At 41.4% G+C, this 22,319-nt stretch overlaps 2 protein-coding genes across 16 annotated transcripts in view; one reads left to right on the top strand and one right to left on the bottom strand.

Moving 5' to 3' along the window:
- pax6b (paired box 6b) overlaps window positions 1–4,694 on the top strand; it is a 33,253-nt gene extending 28,559 nt beyond the window's left edge. For all 13 annotated transcript variants that reach the window (XM_058088935.1, XM_058088937.1, XM_058088924.1 and 10 more), the window contains 6 exons: window positions 1,346–1,504; window positions 1,614–1,696; window positions 1,772–1,922; window positions 2,425–2,537; window positions 2,664–2,805; window positions 4,528–4,694. In XM_058088935.1, coding sequence (XP_057944918.1) covers window positions 1,346–1,504; window positions 1,614–1,696; window positions 1,772–1,922; window positions 2,425–2,537; window positions 2,664–2,805; window positions 4,528–4,613 — 734 coding nt within the window. In that variant the 3' untranslated portion in view covers window positions 4,614–4,694. The remainder of the gene's footprint in view (window positions 1–1,345; window positions 1,505–1,613; window positions 1,697–1,771; window positions 1,923–2,424; window positions 2,538–2,663; window positions 2,806–4,527) is intronic.
- A 3,398-nt stretch (window positions 4,695–8,092) lies between these two features.
- elp4 (elongator acetyltransferase complex subunit 4) overlaps window positions 8,093–22,319 on the bottom strand; it is a 48,703-nt gene continuing 34,476 nt past the window's right edge. Inside the window, exons 10-11 of one of the 3 annotated variants that reach the window (XM_058089125.1) lie at window positions 8,273–8,394; window positions 8,093–8,217 (exon numbers count right to left, since the gene is read on the bottom strand). In XM_058089125.1, the coding sequence (XP_057945108.1) occupies window positions 8,211–8,217; window positions 8,273–8,394 (129 nt within the window). In that variant the 3' untranslated portion in view covers window positions 8,093–8,210. Of the gene's footprint in view, window positions 8,395–18,689; window positions 20,006–22,319 lie in introns of those variants that run through there. The other 2 variants (XM_058089123.1, XM_058089122.1) reach the window with 2 other exon arrangements.

The raw sequence follows: 22,319 nt of genomic DNA on the forward strand, positions 1-22,319 counted from the left end.
TCTGAAAAGGGGCTGGACGCATCTTGTCAGCTTTTGACAACACGCAGCATTGTTGCACAGTCAAGCTGAACGTCTTGTTCCCACAATATTTGATAAACAATAGAAATAATCTTACACCATCGCTATGGTGAAGCCTTTAGCTACATAGACGGGTTTCTAGGGTGTAAACACACAATTAGAGGATGGAGGCATTGGCGGCAGAGGAACAGGAGGTAGAAACCGGAAGGTTGGCGGTTCCATCCTTGCTCCTTCCACCCAGTTACTGTCATTGTGTCCTTGGGCAATACACGTGGTGTATGAATGTTTGGTAGTGGATGGAGAGGTCGTAGGGCAGCTGTGACTACAGATATAGTTTACCACCGCCAGTGTGTGACTGAATGCTGAAGTGTTTTGGGTACCTTGAAAAGCACTATATAAAAATCTAATCCATTATTATTATTATAGTCTGGATTAATGCTGCGTCTCATTTTTACTTGCTACACAAGTGTAAAAAGAAGCTAACCTCAATGGAACTTGGAGTGAATGGGGCATAAAAGCCAAATACAAAGCATGCTGAGGTAATTTGAGCTCCAATCAAGTACACGCTAATGTCTTTCTTAATGATGTTCATTTTTTTTACTGAGTCAGCACAATCTAATATTACATTTTTATGCTTGCTGAGTGTTACAAGATTGGCCTAATGTCTCATATAATGGTGGTTGTCAGAAGTGTTGCAAAATCCAAAGAAAAAGCAAAACTTGGGCCTATTTTCAGTTGTTAAAGTCCCAAAAAAGCCAAAGAACAAGCAAAACACATGCCCAACATGACTCACTCGGTGCTCACTGAGCTGAAATCTCATCAATATTTAGTCAATGTGAAGTTTTGTGTTAATTCAGTGTATTTTTTTTGACTGTGTTACCAAAAAGCCAAGTCTTGTGTGATATCAGTGTCAGCCCGCAGTCACCCATCCTGCAATAAGTGTTGCCAAAATGTTCTAAAAGCCAAAGACTGGAGTTGTGTGCAACTTGAGAGGTTCCCTTGTAGTTTGAAAGCACCTTTTTTGTTCTCGTTACATTTTTGCTGCCCCCGGATTGCCTGACATGAGCGGTTGTCGACATAACCGGAATCGAATTGCTTGCACATTTACTTGTGAGAATGGGCGCTAATGAAAGATTTTTTTTAACCTTGTTTGTATTTAGATTCTTCTGTTTTCATTGGTTTTGCACTCAAGTGACTTGACTACAGATCGTGGATGGGGGGTCCACCATCACCATCATCACCATGCGGATGTTGACTTCCGAGGGCCCAAATAGCTTTTCCGCTCCTATAATAAGATCCAATAACGTATCTGTTTGTTTCTTCTCAGATGGCTGCCAGCCACAAGACGGCGCAGGAGAGAACACAAACTCCATCAGCTCCAACGGCGAGGACTCAGAGGAGACTCAGATGCGCTTGCAGCTGAAGAGGAAGCTGCAGAGAAACCGCACCTCCTTCACGCAGGAGCAGATCGAGGCGCTGGAAAAAGGTATGGACAGTCACTTCATAGCTGAGTACAAAATATAAACTCGTCCATTAAGATATGTCATTTGAAGGCACCATAGACTCTTTCATTAAATGTGTATTTTTTTGTACAGAATTTGAAAGAACTCATTATCCCGACGTTTTTGCACGAGAGAGACTAGCGGCCAAAATCGACCTTCCCGAAGCAAGAATACAAGTAAGCATCCATTCATCTTTGTTTTTCTCGATATAAAAAAAAGCAGCATGAACTAAGAAGTGATTTCCCTGTCAGGTATGGTTCTCCAACAGGAGAGCAAAATGGAGGCGGGAGGAGAAGCTTCGCAACCAGCGGCGACAGGCCAACAACTCCTCCAGTCACATTCCCATAAGCAGCAGCTTCAGCACCAGTGTGTACCAGGCCATCCCACAGCCCACCACGCCTGGTAAGGTCCTCTGCAGCCCTGGGGGGGCTCTTTCCCTCTTGAAAACAATACCATCAGGTTCCAGCAAAGTCATTTTAAAGTGAAACTTAGTGTTGCACATGCAAAAAATCAACCGCCTTTACAACACAGCGAGATGCTGCACCTTCTTTTGGCTTAAAACTGCACCAAACATGCTCTCTTCTACTGTGGAGTTGCATCATCACCTCTTTGTGAATGAGCGAATTAGCTAAATGTTATACAAGTGTAAAAAGAAGTTAACCACACTTTACACTTGCTTAATGTCGCTTATGACTGTTCACAACTATTCATGAAGGAACAACAAAAGGTGACGTGCGTTATTCCCAGGCTTTCTCGGGCCACATAAACGGATGTGGCAGGCCACATCTGGCCTTGAGTTTGAGTACGCCCAAGCCTTAAGGCGTCATCTTTGCAAAAACACGTGAAGCTACAGTAAAGTGTTTATTTGTGTGTAAGTGTGTCACCCCTGTTCCTCTCCTTGCAGTGTCGTTCACCTCGGGCTCCATGTTGGGCCGCGCTGACTCGGCACTAACAAACACCTACAGTGCACTGCCCCCGATGCCCAGCTTCACCATGGCAAACAATTTACCTATGCAAGTGAGTTCAATTCAACACTGAATCTGCCAAGCTTCCGGGCTAAAGAAAACTAAATCAGACCCGACGACTGCCAACCATGCTAAGCTAATGTCCACATTCTCTCCACCCCCCTTCCATCTATTATAGCCCAGCCAGACCTCCTCCTATTCCTGCATGCTGCCTACCAGTCCGCCTGTGAATGGGCGGAGCTACGAAACATACACGCCCCCTCATATGCAGGCACATATGAACAGCCAATCAATGACCACTTCTGGTACCACCTCAACAGGTAGGCAGAGAGTTCATTGTTTACAATTCTCAAAGGGGGGGGGGGGGGGGGATGTAGTGGTCGTCTGCCACCTTCTCTAATTAGGAGCTACCACATCATCATGTGCATCCACAGCTCTACTTCTCATTTTTATTTATTTGACCCAGCCCGTAGTTTAGTTGCGGCCCATTAAAGGAGGTGGGGGGGAGGGGGGGATGCTGTATATATGCTGCTTCTAGTCATGACGACTTAATGGCGCGGAAGCACATTTCCTCTGTGCTAAATTGCTAATTAATGTGATTCATTGGCCGCTTGTACTCTCTGTTTAAATGCCATGGCGTGCCGCCTTTTTAATGGCCACCGCTCACCTGTTAGCGTGCGCTACCAGGCTAACAGCGCTGCGAGCTAGGCTTGCAAGTGCACGACTGCAAACCTTCTCTGGGGATTTAAACTACTACCATACAAAAAGTCATAATAAAGATTGCCAAGATGTAAGTTACAATATTATGATAAAAGCGGGACATTTTACTAACTAAAGACAAGTTGCAGTATTATGATACAAGAGTTGCAATAAAAAAAACCTTTTCATTTGATGAGAATAAAGTCACATTACATCCAATAATCAATAATAAACATTTTACAAGAAATTACTTTGTCATTGGAGGAAAAGGTTAAACGAAGTGTGACAATATTGCGACAACAGTAAAGTAGTAGTAATACCAAGGGAAAAAAATGCAACTTTACAATCAAAAAGTTGTAATATTGACAAAAACATCAGAGAAGTCGAGACGTGAAGTCTGAATTTTACAAAAATTATGTTAAAATACAACAATACAAAAAAAAAGTTGGAATTTGACAACAAAGAAATTGTAATTTTACCAAAAGTTTGGATAAAAAAGGGAAAGTTGTAATTTGACATAAAAAGTCTTAATTTTACAAAAATAATGTTGTAATATTATAATGTAAAAGCAACTAATGATTATTTTAAATAACAATTATTCATTGATTATTTTTTGATTAATCAGATTAAAAAACACACTTAAAATTTCTGCTTCTTTATTCAGAAATAGAAGAATAGCAATAGACAGAGCAAATAAGTGCACAGACACAATTAATGCACAATTAATCTCTGGCTGATTAATCTCTCTCCGCTTCAATTCATGGAGTAATGGGTTAGGCTATAGATGGACCAAATGAATATCAATATGAATACGCAACATATTAAAAAAAAGGCAAAAATCCCCATCACTGTTTTACAATATGTGTGAAAACTTTGTTTTGGTGAAAACACAAAGATTAAAATAAAACATATTCACAATTGAAAGGCTGAAATCTGATGATCTTTACTTATTTGAATACAAAAAAATGACCAAACAATTACCAAAATAGTTGTTGATTAATTGTATTATGATGGTAAAAATTACAACTTGATAATATAAAAGTGGTGTTATCACACCAAAATTGTAATTTTACGAGAAGTGGTAATACGACAATATGAAATCTGCAATATTGATGTATGAAAAAGGCCATTATTTTACTTTGGGAATATATTTGTACTCATCTCGTTCAACGCGTTCATCTTTTCAACCACATAGAATACCCACATACTCCTCTTCATCCCCAAATATTGACATCCATTCCTATGTCTACTTACTTGCTGCAATAAGATTCCATGTCTCACGTCTCGTCTCCCTCCCATCCCCATCTTTTTCTCTCTCTCTCCCTCTCCCTCTCCGTGTGTAGGACTCATCTCTCCTGGAGTGTCTGTCCCAGTGCAAGTCCCAGGGAGCGAGCCTGACATGTCTCAGTACTGGTCCAGACTACAGTAGAGACAAGAGCTACTTCACCTTGTGAGCACCTCCAACGTGGACCTGTCGTGTGCTCCTCACACACACACACACACACACACACACATTAAAAACATAAACACACACATGGAGAGGAGAACAAGGACCTGTGTAGCTGCTGGCACATTCAAAGGAGGACGACGACAGGACTGAAATAAATGGACCTCTGTAAAGTGCCCGCTCTTACATTTTTATGGAACAAAAAAAACAACAACCCCGAAACATTTTTTTTTTTTTTTTTACTATTTCCAGTCATTGTTTCCTATTTTTTCTCTCTGGTGTGTTAGTAAAAAAACAGGCCATTTTTATGTGAATATGAATGATGGGACGCATGAAGCTGAGACATTCTGCTGCCACGACTATCTTTGAACGACTCTCTGCATGGACGCATATCATTTTGAAAGACTCTTTGGAGAAACTATTTATTGTCCCCACACACACACACACACACACACACAGATATCAACGCCAACATGCGGCGAGGACGACACACGGAAGCAACAAGAAGCCTGTAGTCTGTAAATGGTAGACTGCGTCTTTGCTATAATAATAATAATAATAATCCCCCCCTTTTTTTTCTTTCTATGTAAAGTACTTGTCTTCCCTGGAAATCTTCGAGAGACAACGAGAGAGAGAAAAATCTCCAATAAAAGTTGATTTCATTTACCCCCCCCTCCCTCTAAGAATATCCTCTAAATGTTCCATGCATCATAAAGTACATTTCTTTAGGGTCAGGTACAATTTGTCTCTTAGCTAGAGTTGTATTATAGTGTCCTATGGTCAAAATAAAAAAAATGTGTGCAACTAGAAATATTTAATTCCTATAATTATGATTAAACATTTGCTTGACAAAGAGTTTTAAACTTAACGTGTTTGGCAGTTGTTTACAAGTACATATCAGATTTAATCATTGTTGATTGTAAAACAGACCAAAGCCTTTGTATTTCATCTAGTACACCATGTTTTTGGTTATTTTCAAACATATTAGTCTTGTGTTTTGTTGGGCCGACACCTGAGGTTCCTTATTTATAATTGAAGACCATGGGAAGGTTTTTTTTTTGTTTTGTTTTGTTTTGGGTTTGTTTTCTAGCATCATCTGTCATGCTCTTTTTGTTTTATTTTTGTTATTTTATTTGAATTTTTGATTTCAGTGTGTATGTAGAACATGGACACATACTGGGTTTACGTCTGGGTAAATGGAGATATGAAAAACAAACAAAAAAAAAACGTGGACACGCTGTCTCTTAAATATTTCAATTTAATTTTATTTAAAATGGAGCTTTCTAAATGTATTTTGTGAAAACTATAAAAAACATTTTGTACAGTAAAATTGTGTCTGAAAAGTTTTAAAGTCTGTTCACTGCAGTGTTTGATTGAGATGATGACCTTTGACCGCATCATTTCTGGATGTCGAATCCGCGGCCCTTCACGCTCTTCCTTTCCTCCTTTAAAGATTAAGAATGCAGACAAATGCCATTGCGGCACATAACAAAGCTGTCTCCGTGCCGCACAATGAGGAAAAAGGTCAGGCAATCCACCGTGGCTGGCTGCTGCTGCTGCTTTAGCACGCTTACAGAAACAATGACAATGGCAAAGATGGAGCGGGGGGGAGGAAAAAAGCGAGGAAGTGGAGCCATAGCATGGCACAGAGTTATTTTGCTGCCTCGTGTCAGAGCACAGGGAGCAGGAACTCAGTCACTGGACTACATTGGTTTTTATAACTTATGATATCCTATGAATCGGGTACAACAGTCATGGATGATGCATGATTGCGCACTATTACCCCCCACCCACCCCACACACACACAGCTCACCATTTTGATGAGCATGTGAATAAAAATGTAAATTTTACCAAAATTTTATTGATTTCAATTTTACCAGAAAATAAGTAATACTTGTTGCACAATAAAAAAAATTGAACATTTATTTATAAAAGAAAAAAATAAATCCAATGTGTAATTTACAGTGTAAATATATAATTATGTATTACAAAAGTAATTTCCAAAAATGTAAAAAGAAAAAAGGTCCTAATTTTTCAAGATTTTTCACAGATGAGAATAAAAATTATAATTTACAGACATATATTAATTGATGACAATAATACTGAATTTACCAACATTTAAACTATGAGAAAAAAAGCCACCATTACCCCAGAACTTTTTCCTTAAAAAAAGAAGTTTCCATAAATTATAATAAATATTATTTATGAAAAAACATATATAGTAGAATAAGTCTTATTTTTAGAGAATAAATATGTAATGTTCTTCAGGAAAAAAAGTCCTAATTTTATAAGAAAACAATTGGAATTTCCAGAGAACAAAGATTGAAGTACAATGGCTTTATGAGAATAACATTTATGAGGATAAAATGATCCTTTTTATTACATTTTTTTTCTTCAGCAATAAAGACCAAAGTCTTCGTTGGGGGTGGGGGGGGGGGGGGGGGGGGATCACAATTTGAACAGAATAAATATAATAAATTTTCTGATAATAAAGACAATAGAACATAAAAAGTTCTACTGTTTCGATAATAAATGTTATCACTTTGGAAGACTTAAAACAAAATATTAATGCATTTTCATGTGGAGAAAATCAAATTAAAATTAATTGTATAGAAACACAATGAATAGATTAATTTGAGAGCATAATATTATGACTTTATTCACTGGGACTTGTTCCTAATAATAATTAGCTTGGGGGTAATGTAGTATGGAGCTTGATTCATATTGTACTATTCTCATGAGAACACCGCATAAAGTTTTCATTTTTACTCCATGAGTTGAGAAAGTAGTGAATTCTCCAGGGTGAAAAATTGAATATAATATGAACTATTTCTTGTGCGACTCGTTATGAGTTTTGTTTTTTTCCCCCACCTGAATCACCTTGTCATTAGGAGCAAGTGGAAGCACCTGTGGCGTCCACTCCCAGCTGAAGGTAAGAGTAATCGGCAGGGCTGGGCGGGTATAAAAGGAGCATTTGCTGAGCAGTTCTTTTTTGTGACTGTTTGAGAGTCAACACCCTCAGTTGACTCTCTTGGTATTTAATGAGACTAAACTGTGCTGTGTGGGATTTTGTGTTTTGGCCTTCCACTGGTCCACTGATTTCCAGTCTTTTCTTTAACTGTTTTTTTTTGTGCTATCATTTTGATAGACTTAGTGGGTGGCAGGAAGAATAAAAATTCCCCTGCCACCTTTTAGAACCCAAGACCCAGTTTTGATTTACATGCACTTTAGGTTAGTTTCCTCCTTAGCAGCCTTTATTTCACCAGTTTGTCTTCTACTTGGATTGACTAATTTCTTATAAAATCACTGATCTGCGAGTATCACTTTTTCTTTGGCTTTTTGTGTTACCCAAACAGAAAGAAAAAGTGTCAACAAAGTGGAGAAGTCTTTTAATACGTGATTGTTTGAAGTGATGAACTTCTTTTTACGCTTGTATGAGAGTGAACACAAAGCCTGTGTAGTTTGAGAGGGTTTTATTTTGTGAGAAAACTACAAAAAGAAGTTTGAAATGATATGAAATGTGTCCGGGCATCACATGGGCAGGTCGTCATGGCAAACAGGAGGAAGTTTTGGTCGCACTAGAAATTAAGATTAAGATTAAGATATGCCTTTATTCGTCCCTCAGTGGGGAAATTTGTAGTCCAGGCGCTTGGTGCCGGAGGTGGCTGAGCCGCAGGCTGAGGCCGCCATGGCTGCTCCTGCCAGCTCCCCCTTGCTCACACGACTCACCGTCTCAGACAAGTCAGGAGGCAAATGGAGTCGCTATACAAATCAGAAGAGGGAGGGGGGGGTTATTTGACTGACAAAAACGCACTTCCACAGTGGATCAACGTACAGTAGATGGTCGCCTTCAGAGATGTTTATTCACAGAGTCATGTTGCCTTGAAATTGCATTAGATGCTTCAGCACTCTGCACAGTCCTGCTAGCGTGTTGGAAAATGCTTCAGAGAGCTTTCGTTGTTACGTCTCATAGAAGCTGTGTGTGTGTGTGTGTGTGTGTGTGTGAGAGAGAGAGAGAACGGAGCTGCTCTGAAGTGTTGTGTATGCTACATAAGATGCATTCACAAGACGACAACGGCAGCGCTTAGTCACATGACGATGGCATTGTCAACATTTCAATGTATACGCTAGCAGAGTATTTTTCATAAGCAAGAACTCAAGGACGTCAGACTTTTTCTACGTACACAAAAGGCCGTTTTCACTCCAATATCGTTCACAAATCTGTCCAAGTCTGGGTTAGTGAGCATACATCATTCATAATTCATCCACCTTAGGTGTGGCATATGGAGTATATGGTAATCAAAAGGTGGTCACACCAGATATTGACTGGTTTTTGGACGCCTTGGACAATTAAACTGCACCTTTTGGAGTAATATGCACCTGATAGATGATGTGAACAATATTTTTGTGTACATAGAAAAAGTTTAACGAAAAATGATTGCAGGACTTTTGAAACGTAATTAAAATCGTTGAAACATAGTCAAATATGGGAAAATTAAGAACCATATATCATATTGCAGTACGTATTACTTAGAAACATTGATATAAGACAGTAAGGACAAAAATATCTTTTTAGTAGGTCTGGAAATTAATTACAATTTTTAATCAGATTAATCACATGTTCAAATTAATTAATTAATCACGATTAATCACCATGTCACACTGTCTAAAATATTTGTAGTGTATTTTTTTTAAAGAAAGATAGGACAGGATATTTGAATCACACTTCAACTGTGTTATTATGGGGAATGACAAGTTGCATTCAAAGTTGAATTCACGTTTTAAGTGAATATTGTGGGATTTCCAAGCATACTTAAATGCAGCAATTTGTACCTCCGCATTAAGAGTTACAAAGTTTCAATATTTCTCTTTATTTACATTCACACATAATAAAGACGTTGCTTCCTTATCAACTTTTTGTACTGAATTACAGAAAAACCCATTCATCTGACAATCAGAATTACGCAGTGCTCTTGAAGGCCTCATCAGTGCACGTGAAAATAAAAACCAAGGTTCTACTGCATGTAATCTTGTTTAGATGTTAGTTTTTTCCCTGTACTGGTAAATGTCACCCAAATGTGATATGACTGTTGTGGATGACACACTTTAGCGTGGTGTTGCTATCGCCAACTACTGGCCTGGCATGCATACTACGGAGGTTTCAGTTGGTCTCGCAGGTTCATTTGTTGTACGTATATTTCACAAATGACTAGGTCGCTGTTGCGTCAAGGCACCCTGAGAAGTTCAGACCGAATGCGCATGAATAATGCACGTGAGCTGACACGTATGACCGTTGGAGTCAGTGGAATGGATCGTTTTCGCTGAGTAACTTGTTTCACAGCAAAGCTTATCTGCCGAGCAGCCCTGTGCCAACTCAGAGCACAAAGACGCTAAGAGGTTAATGAGGGCCACTCGTGTAAAGCCCCCTAAGACCAACACGCTAACTGCTATAAAGCTTAATCGGGGCTACACTCCTCTCTTCAGAAAAAGCGCCTGATGGCCCTCCAATGAACAAAGTGCTGAAGAGGCTCTGAGAGTGAAGTGTCAACGGTGTTGGCCAGCTTGAGCATCTACAGAGGAATCAGAATGAAGGCATGCCGGCTACAAGAGGAGGTGAACCCTGTAATTTTCCCCTGAAAGAATCTGCCATGACATCTGAAACCTCCCGGTCAAAGCCTGCATCTCACATCTCCCCCATAACACCCCCCCCCCCCCCCCCCCCCCCCCCCCCGCGCATCCCTGTAAAGCTTGGCTTGCCCACTGTGTCCTTACCCCCTCCAGACATGCAGCTTTAGGAGGCTCCCATAGATACTTATCTCTTTCCTAATGACTAGGTGTTTTGGTACAGGCTTTAACGGCGTCATTACTAAGAGATAATCAGGAGTACGCAATGCTCTTCACCCCTAAAGGGTAGACGGCTTCCTTCTTTTTCTGTGTGCTGTTTTTAAAGGATCTAAAGAGTTAAAACTGCAAAACGTATTCCCTGATGTTTTAGTCTGATATGGAGTTTTTGTTCTTCCTCCTGCTACTGTGGTCAACAGATCATGGAGGCGTCAAACTCAAGAGGTCTGCTTTCGGCGAACTCGAGTCCTTTGTGAGTTGAAACAAGAGCAGTGGCCTTTATGCCGCCCGGTAGATTATGTTGGACAGGTGACTACTGAGACACTGTGAAGGACCTATAATTTAATGTAGGATGGTTAAGATGAGGTTACACGGGACTAAGAAGGGTGCTTTGGAATGGTAAACCTTGATGTGTCTTGTGTTTCTACTGAAGGTATAGCGATGTCATGGTGGTGCAACACACTAAAAGGACAGAAAAGATGAAGACACTGGTTTTTGTGTTGCATGCTGATATCATAAAAAATTACTTTGTCCATTCAGTCCATTGTGGACTGTGTCAACTCACATTGACCAACCTATGGAGCAGCAGTATGGTAGCTCCACCATTATGCTAATCACGTCAATTTTATTGACCGTATTGACTCAAATATACAATTTCCCGAGAAAAATGTCATCTCACACAAGCAAACCAACCAGTGACTCCAAAAATGTCAGAGCTTTTCTTCCCCCTCACCAGCGACCGATAGAGATACAGTGTGTGGTTACTGTGCAGGTTATCAAATTCTTACATATAAACTATGCATGCAACTATGCTCCATAAAAGATGCCATATATCAGATACAACAATGTAACACTGAGGAGTGGGACACAACACTAGCATACAGTAGCTATCGTAAGATGTACAGTATACCAAGATGTGTTGTAATCTTGTCGCCCATGAAGTGGTGAGCAGATACTGAAGTCTGGCTCATCAAGTGGTGCTATCATATCCACGTTTGTGGTCATAAGCAGGCTCTTGAGACACTAGCCACTTATACATGGAACCAAATACTCCACTTGCATTTGGTTTATTTGCTCCAACGGAAAGAATTTACCCTTTTTATCCACGCTCAGATATGACATAACACGCAGCTAGAGACGTTCCTCAGTTTTAAAAATGGAGGCGAGTAATCAGCACTGGACTGCTGTGGAAAGTTTGTTTTCGATCCAAAATAAATTTCAAGACTGGACGGACGAAAAAACTTGCAATACAGAATTATTCCAACATGTGAAAGAAAAACTCGATGTTGATGTTTACGTTTTACTGTGCATGCCCCATTGACTTGTTTGAATTGTTTGATTATAGCGGCGCATGTAGACCAGAGATTGGATTATTCCTTTCCATGTATACCATTGTTTTCAGAAAAGTCATTCGGACAGATTCCATTCAGAAAGAGGAAAAACTCATGTGAATGTTTGATCAATGAAGTAGAGTTATCCAACAATCCAGTGGCTTCGTAAAAATTAAAATCTACTAGTTGCTTTTTCACTGATAAAAATTCCTATTGTACTTTTTTTCCTCTGATTTTGTCGAACAACGGGTCTTGAAAAATGGGGATCATTTTATATAGTGCCAATTTACAACACAAGTTGTCTACAGGCACTTTACACATGGAGCGGGTCTGGAAACAAGCTCCTCATACATTAAAGAAAACCGACTGAACCCCACATCAGAAAGCACTTTAGTGTCAAAAGCAGGGATGTAACCCCTTAGTGCGCTACTTTATCATACTACTGGAAACCGTGTCATATAATATTTAAAACCTTTAAAATGGAGAACCCAAAACCTGCTTGGTGAAAACTCACAATGACGAACTAGCGAGTTCTAGATATGATGGATTAGCGGATGGTTTCAACTCACACCGAGATCTGTGCTCTTCCTCCGCAGACTCACATATTGGCCTTGAGGGGGCCTCCAGACGCTACTTCTTCCAACCCCTGCCAAACCTCACCTGCGTAACCTTTCGTGTCGTTAGCTCAGTCAAGTGTAATTGAAAAAGAAAAACAATGCATTGATCAAGCCTGGACTCAGTCCTGCTTAGTGCACTGCAGCGGAAACACGCTAGCGAGCGGGGATGGAGGAAAATCAATCACATATACATCATCCTCAGAGGGTGTAGGGAGTAAAAAAAAAAAAAAAAAGATATCACACATCACACCGTTGTCTGGCTGTCACGCACCCACAGTCCTGGCTTAGCTGCATGTGTTTGGCTCTGGGCTCTGTGGGCCCACTGAGCATGTGCAGAGCGAAGGTCAAAGCAATCCAGAAGTGTGGCTCAGCTCCTCTAACCTTTGAGTTCAGGGCCACATGAGAACAATCAATGGTAACATCAAAATTGAAGGGAGGAGCAGACAAAACCAATCAATCGGCTCGGCACATTCAGGGAAAAGCCAGGCTAGTTACTGCCTGCCACCAATACTCCCGGCTAATACGGATGGAATAGCCACGTTTCGCTAAAGGTGATAGGCCACGCCTGTACGGACATTTGTATTGACACCAAATTAACGGAGGTCAGCGGAGAGCTTAAGACACATGATCTGGGAATCTGCTTCCCAACGATGTGCACGCTCCATGGTGTAAACAAGGACATCCGGAAAACCCTCAGAGGCATCGTGGGGTGTATGTGTGAGTGAAGTCTTTCCCGGCTGCCTGGCAACCTTCACGATGGTGGAGGAACTAATGGGAGGCGGGGGGATGCTGCTGGATATCAGCGGACGGCGGGAAATTACACCATTGGATGCGATGCAGAGGGCAGTATATGTGAATGTGCACGTGATCGACCGTGTTAAAAAGTGTGATGTCAGAGCTCTCTCCCTGGTGGCGAGCAGTGGTTCAGCTCCGTTGCGTGGCCAGAGGGGCTTGGGGGGCGGCCATGCTGGCGACAGGCTGAGAGGTGACAAAGCTCCAAACGAGCATTAAGCACTTGAAATGAGCCCTCGGGGCCAGCCCACAGACTAGCTTTGCCTAAGAGGGTTACTAATATCACCCCACAATGGGCAATTCCATTCAGATTACCAATCACCCCAAACTGCCTCTTCTTAAGGAATATGGCGGTTCATGCTGCTTGTTGTTCCTCGCCTACGTATACAGTGGCGGATGTTTGTCGGGATTAAAGCACCGTCTAATGGTTCATCACTGCTGTTTATTCTATAACCATTGCGTCATCATCCAAGAGTGGATACACTCCATTCACAGTCTAAAACAGACATTTCCCTGCTGGAGCTTAAAAAGAAACCGCCTACACACAAAGCAGTGCCATCAAAGGCATTCCACCAGTGGTAACGGCTTGCTAATGATCAGAGTATTAGGTGCTAATTTTTAACGAGTCATTTCTCCCATAGTGTTTTAGCCAGACTTTCAAATGGCCCATGTCACTGTACATCTTAAAACTATGGGAAACCCAACACTTTGTTGATGACTGGTCTGACCGTTCAAATCAGATTAACCAGGGACTGGAGAAAAATAACAGAAGTGACACGACATTTGCCATTAAATACCTACTTAGCACAAACTATTGTACTCACCATTTGCTCAGTATATAAGCTCTTCAATAATTCTGCCATAATATTAGTCAGTGAAATGAGAGAAACTCAACACTGTGACAACTAACCAGTCGGGACAACCAATAGTAGTACATTTAAACAATGTCAAACTTTCCCATAGTTGCTTCCTATCTGCGGACTAAATTGCCTCACAGTGCCATAATCCCTCACGCCGATAAAATTACACCCCATTGTGTGGGAAAATCATTTGCTAGATCCAGAGGAACATGTTAGCTTTAACCCCAACATAATGAGATGATGTGCTTTTCAATTTGAGAAGCACAGCATCATCCCATTTATCCCAGTCGTTCCACAGAATACTTCCACTACCTTGACAGGAAAAAAAAAATGCAGCAAGAGCACCGGTCAAAATCCTGTCACTTGGGTAATTCTAACTCACCCACAGCAAACAAAAGCAGAGGAAAAAAGCTCTACCTTCCGCTTTTTTTGCGGTAACAAAGAGTGCAACTTGATCCATGGCCTTGCATAAGGAATCACCTGTTGACCTTAAGTGTTTGTCATTTCCAAACTTGAATCGTCTTACATCTTTTCATTTACTATAGCCTCATTCTCACAGCTATTACAGTGCATACATTTATCCAGGGCTACTTATATTTATCAAGGAGTGCATACATTCTCAACCAATTCTTTTGTAATCATACAAATAGTGATTGAAAAGACTCTTTTCTTCAGCGAAGGACACCTGTTCATCTTGTCACCTGCTTCCTTATCCCAAATAATCCATTTGTAAAGACAGTGGGACATATGTCACACAGGCCAGAAACGTCTTCTGCTTCATGGCTAATTTGCCTGACAGAAGGATGACTAAGCATTTTAGTGTAATTATGTTCCCAAACACTGAAAGAATGGGAAGTGACTAATAACACAACTGATTTTCATTTTAAGTGAGCATGTCCTAACAGGAAATTGACTGGCTGAAAATATTTCATGTTTATGTTTTAAATCTAATGGAATCTTTATTGCTTTTGAGTAGGTAGCAGGCGCCCCCTCCACTTACCCTTCACGGTCCACAGACTGATGTAAAACAGCATTTGATAGCATCTGTCATGTTACTAAGCATGACATGCATGGTAATCAGTTAGCTCTACAGCGTTTCGGAATAAGCAAAACGGGCAAACAAGGGGCCAAAGTGTAAGTGTGCTGTACCATAACAACTTGACTTGTTATCTCTGTCGTCAGCATCTTCAACCGAGGTCCTCCTCTGAGGGGGTGCCTCTGCTTTGGCCTGTCAAGGCCTTTGACAGGGAGCGCTGTGTGGGGCCATTTGGTCTCTTTTCAGATCTGTTTTGTTTCTCTTTGCAGGCCACTGTCTGTATGGACTGTGGGCGCTGTAGGTTGACAGGGTTGGGGAGGCGAGGGCACACTGACCCGAGCAGTAGTGGGTAGCAAGGGGGAGGGGGTTAGTTGGTGTTATGGACTTGGGCACAGCCAGGAAGTGCTGGTCCTACCCCTGGGGTGACATGGAGCCAAAGGAGAAAGGGAGCGGGATAGAGGGCGTAGAGTACAAACATATCTAAGTGCTGCCTTCACTACACATAGGCCCGTAGCAACGAGAGCGGCTGCATGGGTTATGACAGCACTATCTGGGGGACCTCTTGCGCCCTCCAACCCTCGAACACACATTTCATCCCTCCGACGATGAATTTCCTCAGGTTAAGGCATCACTGACACATCTGGTAGGAGCAGGTTTTCTAGTACCATACAGATGCCATGTTGTAAAAATCACACTTCACAGAGACACAGGACAATGATTCAGATACTTTTTTCTTTGGGGTTTTTTAAACCAACATTGTCAACAATCTACAATTCACAAAAATCTGTCTGAAAACTCACTATGCATGCCAGAACTTTAGTCATGCACACGTACACTGTCTATTTGCCTTTCAGTATTTACATGGAAATGCCCATATACTTTTTGAATGTTGGTGTTCACAGGCTCTTGTCAGGTCCAGTCAATAAAATACCAGTCTCTTCCCACACTGCAAACCACCAAAAAGTAAAAACCACAGCATTACCATGGACCTTTGGTCATGTAATATTAACAATTGCACTCAGTCTCCACCCACCGGTCATACAAAAAAAGAGCAGATACACACACTTTACCGCTGGGCTCTGCAGGTCTTGCAAAGCAAGCTTTCCACAACATTTGTGAAACTCAGTCATGTACTGTAAATAAAAACGCCAAATCTCTCTCGTCTTCAGCACAAACTTTACCAGGATAACATTCGACAAATCTAAGGGTCACCTGGAGGTTACTGTGGCAGCCTGCATATGTGACTGACCCTTTGGGAAGAGCTTAATCATTCTCGCAGAAGAAGACATGTGCCAGCAAAAAAATATAAGGAGGGAACACATTTTACAATGAGAGCGCTATGCCGGTTTAACGATAAAAAAAAAAAAAAACATTGGGTAGATGCTTTAGAAGAGCAACAAAAAAATGGTAAAAACGTTCTGTAGGTTTCTGAAACCTGCAGATGAGGGTAGATTTTGGGTAAAAAATAATAAAATAAAATATACACAATATCTCTATTGGTATATGTTATAGATATTCTCATCTATTTTTGTAGATTTCATCTATCCAAGACACAATTGGACAAAACAACGTTTGTTGTCTTTGCGAGACCCCGCATGTATGAGTATGTGTGTGTATGTTTGCATGCATCCGTGTCTGTTAATCTGTCCCAATGAATAAACGGGGGTGGGTATAATCCATCACCAGTTGATAGTGCTCACAAAAAAGGAGCCCTTTTTGCTGAGAGGACAGCCCTTGTACGGACAAAGACCACCATACTGGGGACTTCATAGGACCCAGCTGAAAAGGTGTTGCCCTGAGTAACCCCATTCACATTAACAGGCATGCTGGCCAAAGCTAGTCATTACTGCTGACTTGGACCAGCCGGGCCACACATAGACCAGCCTAGAGCCTCTAAGGCCATTCACTGCACGTCAGTCGACAGGCAAACAGCCTGAACTCTGCCACTGGGGAGCATCCAGAATTGTTACCATTCTATTGGAGCCTCCGTCTTGAGATACTGGGACAAAACTGCTGCTTTCAAGGAACAGATGCAAATTTTTCTTTTATATATGAGCTTGTGGTATAAATGTATAGTCAGAATATCATGCATGCCCGCTACTTTCTATGATTGTGATGGAAGGCATTGTGATTAGTGTGACTGTATTAATTACATTACATGAACAGTTGAAAACAGCTGATGATAACATCTGCACTCACATCGACTTACTGTCCTTTTAGTGCTTCTTTGGTCAAAGTCACACAGTAGCTCCTATGCTCTCTGTGGAATCACCTGAGGCTGCACTGCTTCGTTCCACTAATCTACTGAACTTCTGAAGCACTCTGAAAAACCTCGATTTGACCTATTCACTGTCTCCTCTCTGGTGCAGACTCATATTACGTGAACATAGACCAAACTTTAAATCTACAAACGGACACAATCATCCATCAATTTTCTCTACCGCTTCTCCTACTGGGGTTGTGGCGGTATGCTGGAGCCTAACCCAGCTGACTTCAGGCGACAGGCGGGGTACACCCTGGCCTGGTCGCCAGTCAATTGCAGGACACATAAAAAGTCGGCAAATTTAGACTGGTCCTTCTTTCAGAATAAGTGTTTCAAAAAAAGGCAAAAAAAAAAAGAATAACAAGCCTAGAATTAATATTTTGATGCTGACTGAAGTTTCCCCGCTGCATGTCTGTTTTAGGCTAATTTTAGGATATTCATTTTTTTCAAAAGTCTCTTGCATCCTCTTGTCCTCCTATCTACTGCTTCTCCCCCACCACACCTACACCTCTACCACCACTCTCATCTCTAGTACGCTGTTTTCCCTGCGGGCAGGTGCATGTATAATTTTAGCTATAGCAAGGTGAGGTCCTTCCTGGGTGGACTGTTGGCCAAGCCACCTTTAGGGTGTTCGGGGTGTCAGGGGCAATGAGACATCACCTCTGCTGCCCTGTCAAAAAATTCACCACCTTCCATTTTCCACACAACCCCAAGGTTTTTGATGCACTATGTTTTTTTTTTAATTTAGCCCGAAACGCTTTAGCCAGCCGTTAACCTAGAGCGCCGGCTGAGTGTTAATTGTTACGCATTATTAAAGCCATTACAAAGTGAGCCAGGGCCTGAGGATCATGCAAGCTAAAGTTAAAAATGAAGAGAGACAGTGCTAAATGCATGTAATACCCTCTTTGGAAAATGCCCCCTATAGGAGCTGGCACCTTTGACATTGTTTGGAATTAATTAAAATAATAAAAATAAATAAACAAACAAACGAAAATGCATATGAAATCAGGTCAACTATTCTGACAAAATACAGTAATCACTCATTTACTGTGGTTAACTGGTTCCAGACCCAAATGCGATAAGTGAATTTCAACAAGTCGAATTTAATATTAAAAAAGTAAATACTTTCATAGTTGGAGCATGGAAAACTGGTTTATGACTTTCTAAATATAGAATTATTATAGCCATCTAAACATGAAATAACACCCCATAGTCACCTTTGCATTTGAATGTCAAATGATATAATAATGAATAATATAATGTGCATTTGTAACCGCCAAGGTGGAACACAGTTTGTTCAGAGATTTATTTTCTCCCTTCAGCAGAAATAATGGAAAAATAACGCTGAAATTTTAAATAATTAATAATGCTTTAAACTGTCAAACTGTTAAAAGATCCAATTTTCAATATACTGTATGTGTAGTAGCCACTTCTGTAGAAGAAACAGAGCACAAAATAAGAGTACAGAGATAAAAGAAGAGGTTTAGTGAGTTGAATAACTAAATTGGAAAGAGTTCCCAATGTGGCCATCCACTTCTTCAGCCTCCCTGAAGCCCGAGTTCGGCATTTTGCTGGGAAATGGGCGGCCTGCCAGATTGGGGCCAAGTCAGAGTTGTCAGGGGATTACAGTTCTGCCGTGCTCACCGCAGGGGGTGCGGAGTGGGCCTCAATTACCCTGGAGCGGCGTGTTTGATTTGGCCCGGCACTTTTGGGGACAGACCAAAAGCTGAATAATGCACCATTAGCAACTCAAAATCCTGCACTAAAATGAGTCCACTTATGCTTTGCATACAGTAATTGTGTATCCATCAAAGGCTGCAAGGTCCGTAGCAATTACCCTGATAACAACACAACAACCGATGCGTAACATTAGCTAAGAAACACCTTAAAGTACAAAATGGGCCACGGCAAACGTGAATGTTGCTTGGTGATGATGTGGAAACGGCATGGAGCGAGAGCTGTTTGTATTTACGTAGGCAGAAAGAGAGTGAGCAAAGAGCGAGAGGGAGGGAGTGAGGGATATCCCCCTACTCTGGCTACAGTTGGTGCTGTGCAATTGAATTTCACAGGATATGAGGCAGCAAATGGCATGTAAAGGCTGAAGCGTCAGACGGTTGCAGCCACACGGGCCAGAAAGATAAGGGAGGTGTAAGTGAAATCATTAGGTAACTCTGCAGGACATCCGGGCCACTTTGGAGGTTGGCAGTGGGCTAGGAGAGCCAAAGGTCCTCTTGAGCTCCATTGAACACGCACTCATACATGCACTGAAAAAAAAAATCACTTACACAAACACAAGCCGCCACACAAGCAAACAACCTACTGTGTCCTTTCCCTCCCTGGATACAAATGTGTGAATACACACACAAAACACACACACACACACAAATCCCAGGCTCTTGATTGAAGTATCAGACCAAGCAATTGTGTTTGTCCACCTGGGTGTATAAGAGCCACTCTGGATTGTGTGGAGGAGTCGGGAGCGTGGTGGAGTTCATGTCGCAGCCCCAGCTAGGCCTCGTCAGGAGGGGAGCATGCAGCCAAGTGTGGATGCACCTCATTACCTCACTCATCCACACACCAATTACCCCTAAATAAATACACCCAGCCCACAGGCGGCAACAATGACATCCGCCCTGAAAAGAAAGAAAGGAACCTGTTCAAAAAGCATTTGCACGCACAGAAAAGTGCTGTTGGATAATGATGGACAAAAAAAGTACAGAGAAAGGAAGCAAAAAGAAGAACATGACGGGGGGCTTGGAGTCCTTTTAAAGGAGCTGAAAGACATGATGCAGGAACAGAAAGAACGAAAGCGGCACAAAGCGAGTGGAGTGAAGTGATTCAGAAAATGATAATTTCTTGCTAAATTTCACCCAACACATCCGCAAATGATTGTTGTGGTGAGGGAGGGGACCAAGTTTAATTGTTTTAATGCATGCAGCCATGAGACGACTCTGGCCTAGACTAAAATAAGGATGCTGTGGTCGACACAGATTTGCATGTAAGAGGCACCACAAGTGTGTCAAAAAGAAAGAATCCCTGCAAAGTTTCTTTCAAATGTCGGCATTCAGCAGCTCTGTGTAGGAAGGTGAAGGAAGGATGCACAAAAGGAGAAAGGATGGAGAAAGAAGACAGATGTGTTTTCAGGGAAAAGAGGGAAGCCAAGAGTTTCTTCATCACCCCCCTTTCCACCTTCCTCCATGTGGGATCCTTCTGCATGAGTGACTCGGTCATACCTGGGGGACAAAATGCTCTCTCTCTCTCTCCCTCTCTTTCTCTCTCTATGACTGTCTATCCCCCTCTCGTTCGCTGCCCCACTTTTCCTTCCTGCAATGCCTGATGACTCTGTGCTGTGACCTACAGAGTCAGGTTCGGACCATTGGTGAGCCAACGATTTTTCCAAGAATGGGAATGAAAAATTGGGAAGGAAAGGTGGAGAAACTTTCTCAGCTAATACACATAGTGTCTGTGCATGCTGAAGAATATTTTCCGTGATGAATTGTGTGGCAAATGAGCAATCTGGATCAGTCATCCCTTGTTTATCGCGGTTAATTAGTTCCAGACCTGACCACGATAAGTGAATTTCCGCAAAGGAAAAGTCAATATTAAGTTATTAATCTCATCCATTTTTTAAATTTCTTCAGTACCGGCCATTTTAGACTATTTTGACAGATTTTTCAAGGTACACAGAATATTGTGTTCTATGGTAATATAAATATGGAAAGATTAGACTTATCTTTCATCAAAAAAGTTTTTGTTTCTACCTTATTCTGTTCTTTCGTCATCAGCTGTAGGACATAGTTTCAGGAAAATATCACTTCCCAACAAGGAAAGGGCTTTTTGTGAAAAAATACATGTCAAACATAACTTTTGTGACAGCTCCATGATGCACAATTACCCATTTTCACATTTGGAACTTGAACTGTATGCATGTGTGCACGCTTAAAATTGCTTAGACCATTAGTTATCTGAAATATGATGGCAACAGTTTGATCCTGGAACAGTGTACCAAATTCTGTGGTGTCACAGTTACAGTGGGTTCTTTGCAGACGGCATTGAGTTGTGTGAAAAATTTCAAGTCAATCCAACTTAAGGTGTTTAATAACACAGGCACGATGTCATAAAAATAATTGCACAAGCAACTTGGTAGAGAGGCATGTGCATGCGTCAAGGGTACAGTTATGCTGCTATCAAGAGGTACATTCATCGTACATTCTACAAGAATCATAGCCCACCCTCTACCTGGGCTGCGCATGCAAGCCACGACCCATGCAACACATACACACAATATCCATGTCTGTTGTCAGCGAACAATAGAGATTTGTTTAGGTTTTGCTACGACTGCTAACCAAATATCATTAAATCATAACAGCGTGACTGCAAACTGTGCAGTCATAGCAATGCTGCGAAGTGACAGGCATGGATGTCAGACATCCCACATGTTTCCTTTCAGTATGTTGTTTTAAAACACTAATGGCAACATATGCAAGCCGGTGGTCTTCTTTATTTTTATCTTCTATATTTTTGGTTCAAAAAATCAATCTTGAGCAAGAGGGAAACAGTCCCTTTAAGGCTTTGTGGATGTGACCTTGAGATTCGTCATTATGACACATACTGTACAAACGTTGGCAAGAACAAAACATTGCTTTCTTTGGCTCATCACTATATAACATCATTTAAAAATGCTATACAGGAATTAGCAATGAAAATGATGAAACAGTAACTTTATTTTTATGCAAATAAGTCCATTCTGGGGATGCACGGGGGACGAGTGGTTAGCATGTTGGCCACACAGTCAGGAGATTCCCACATTCCAAAAACATGCTAGGTTAATTGGAGACTCCAAATTGTCCATAAGTATGAATGTGAATGGTTGTTTGTCTATATGTACCCTGTGATAGGCTGGCGAGCAGTTCAGGGTGTGCCTCGCCTCTCGCCCGAAGTCAGCAT

Source organism: Doryrhamphus excisus, chromosome 12, assembly GCF_030265055.1.
Source record: "Doryrhamphus excisus isolate RoL2022-K1 chromosome 12, RoL_Dexc_1.0, whole genome shotgun sequence".
Taxonomy (NCBI): Eukaryota; Metazoa; Chordata; class Actinopteri; order Syngnathiformes; family Syngnathidae; genus Doryrhamphus; species Doryrhamphus excisus.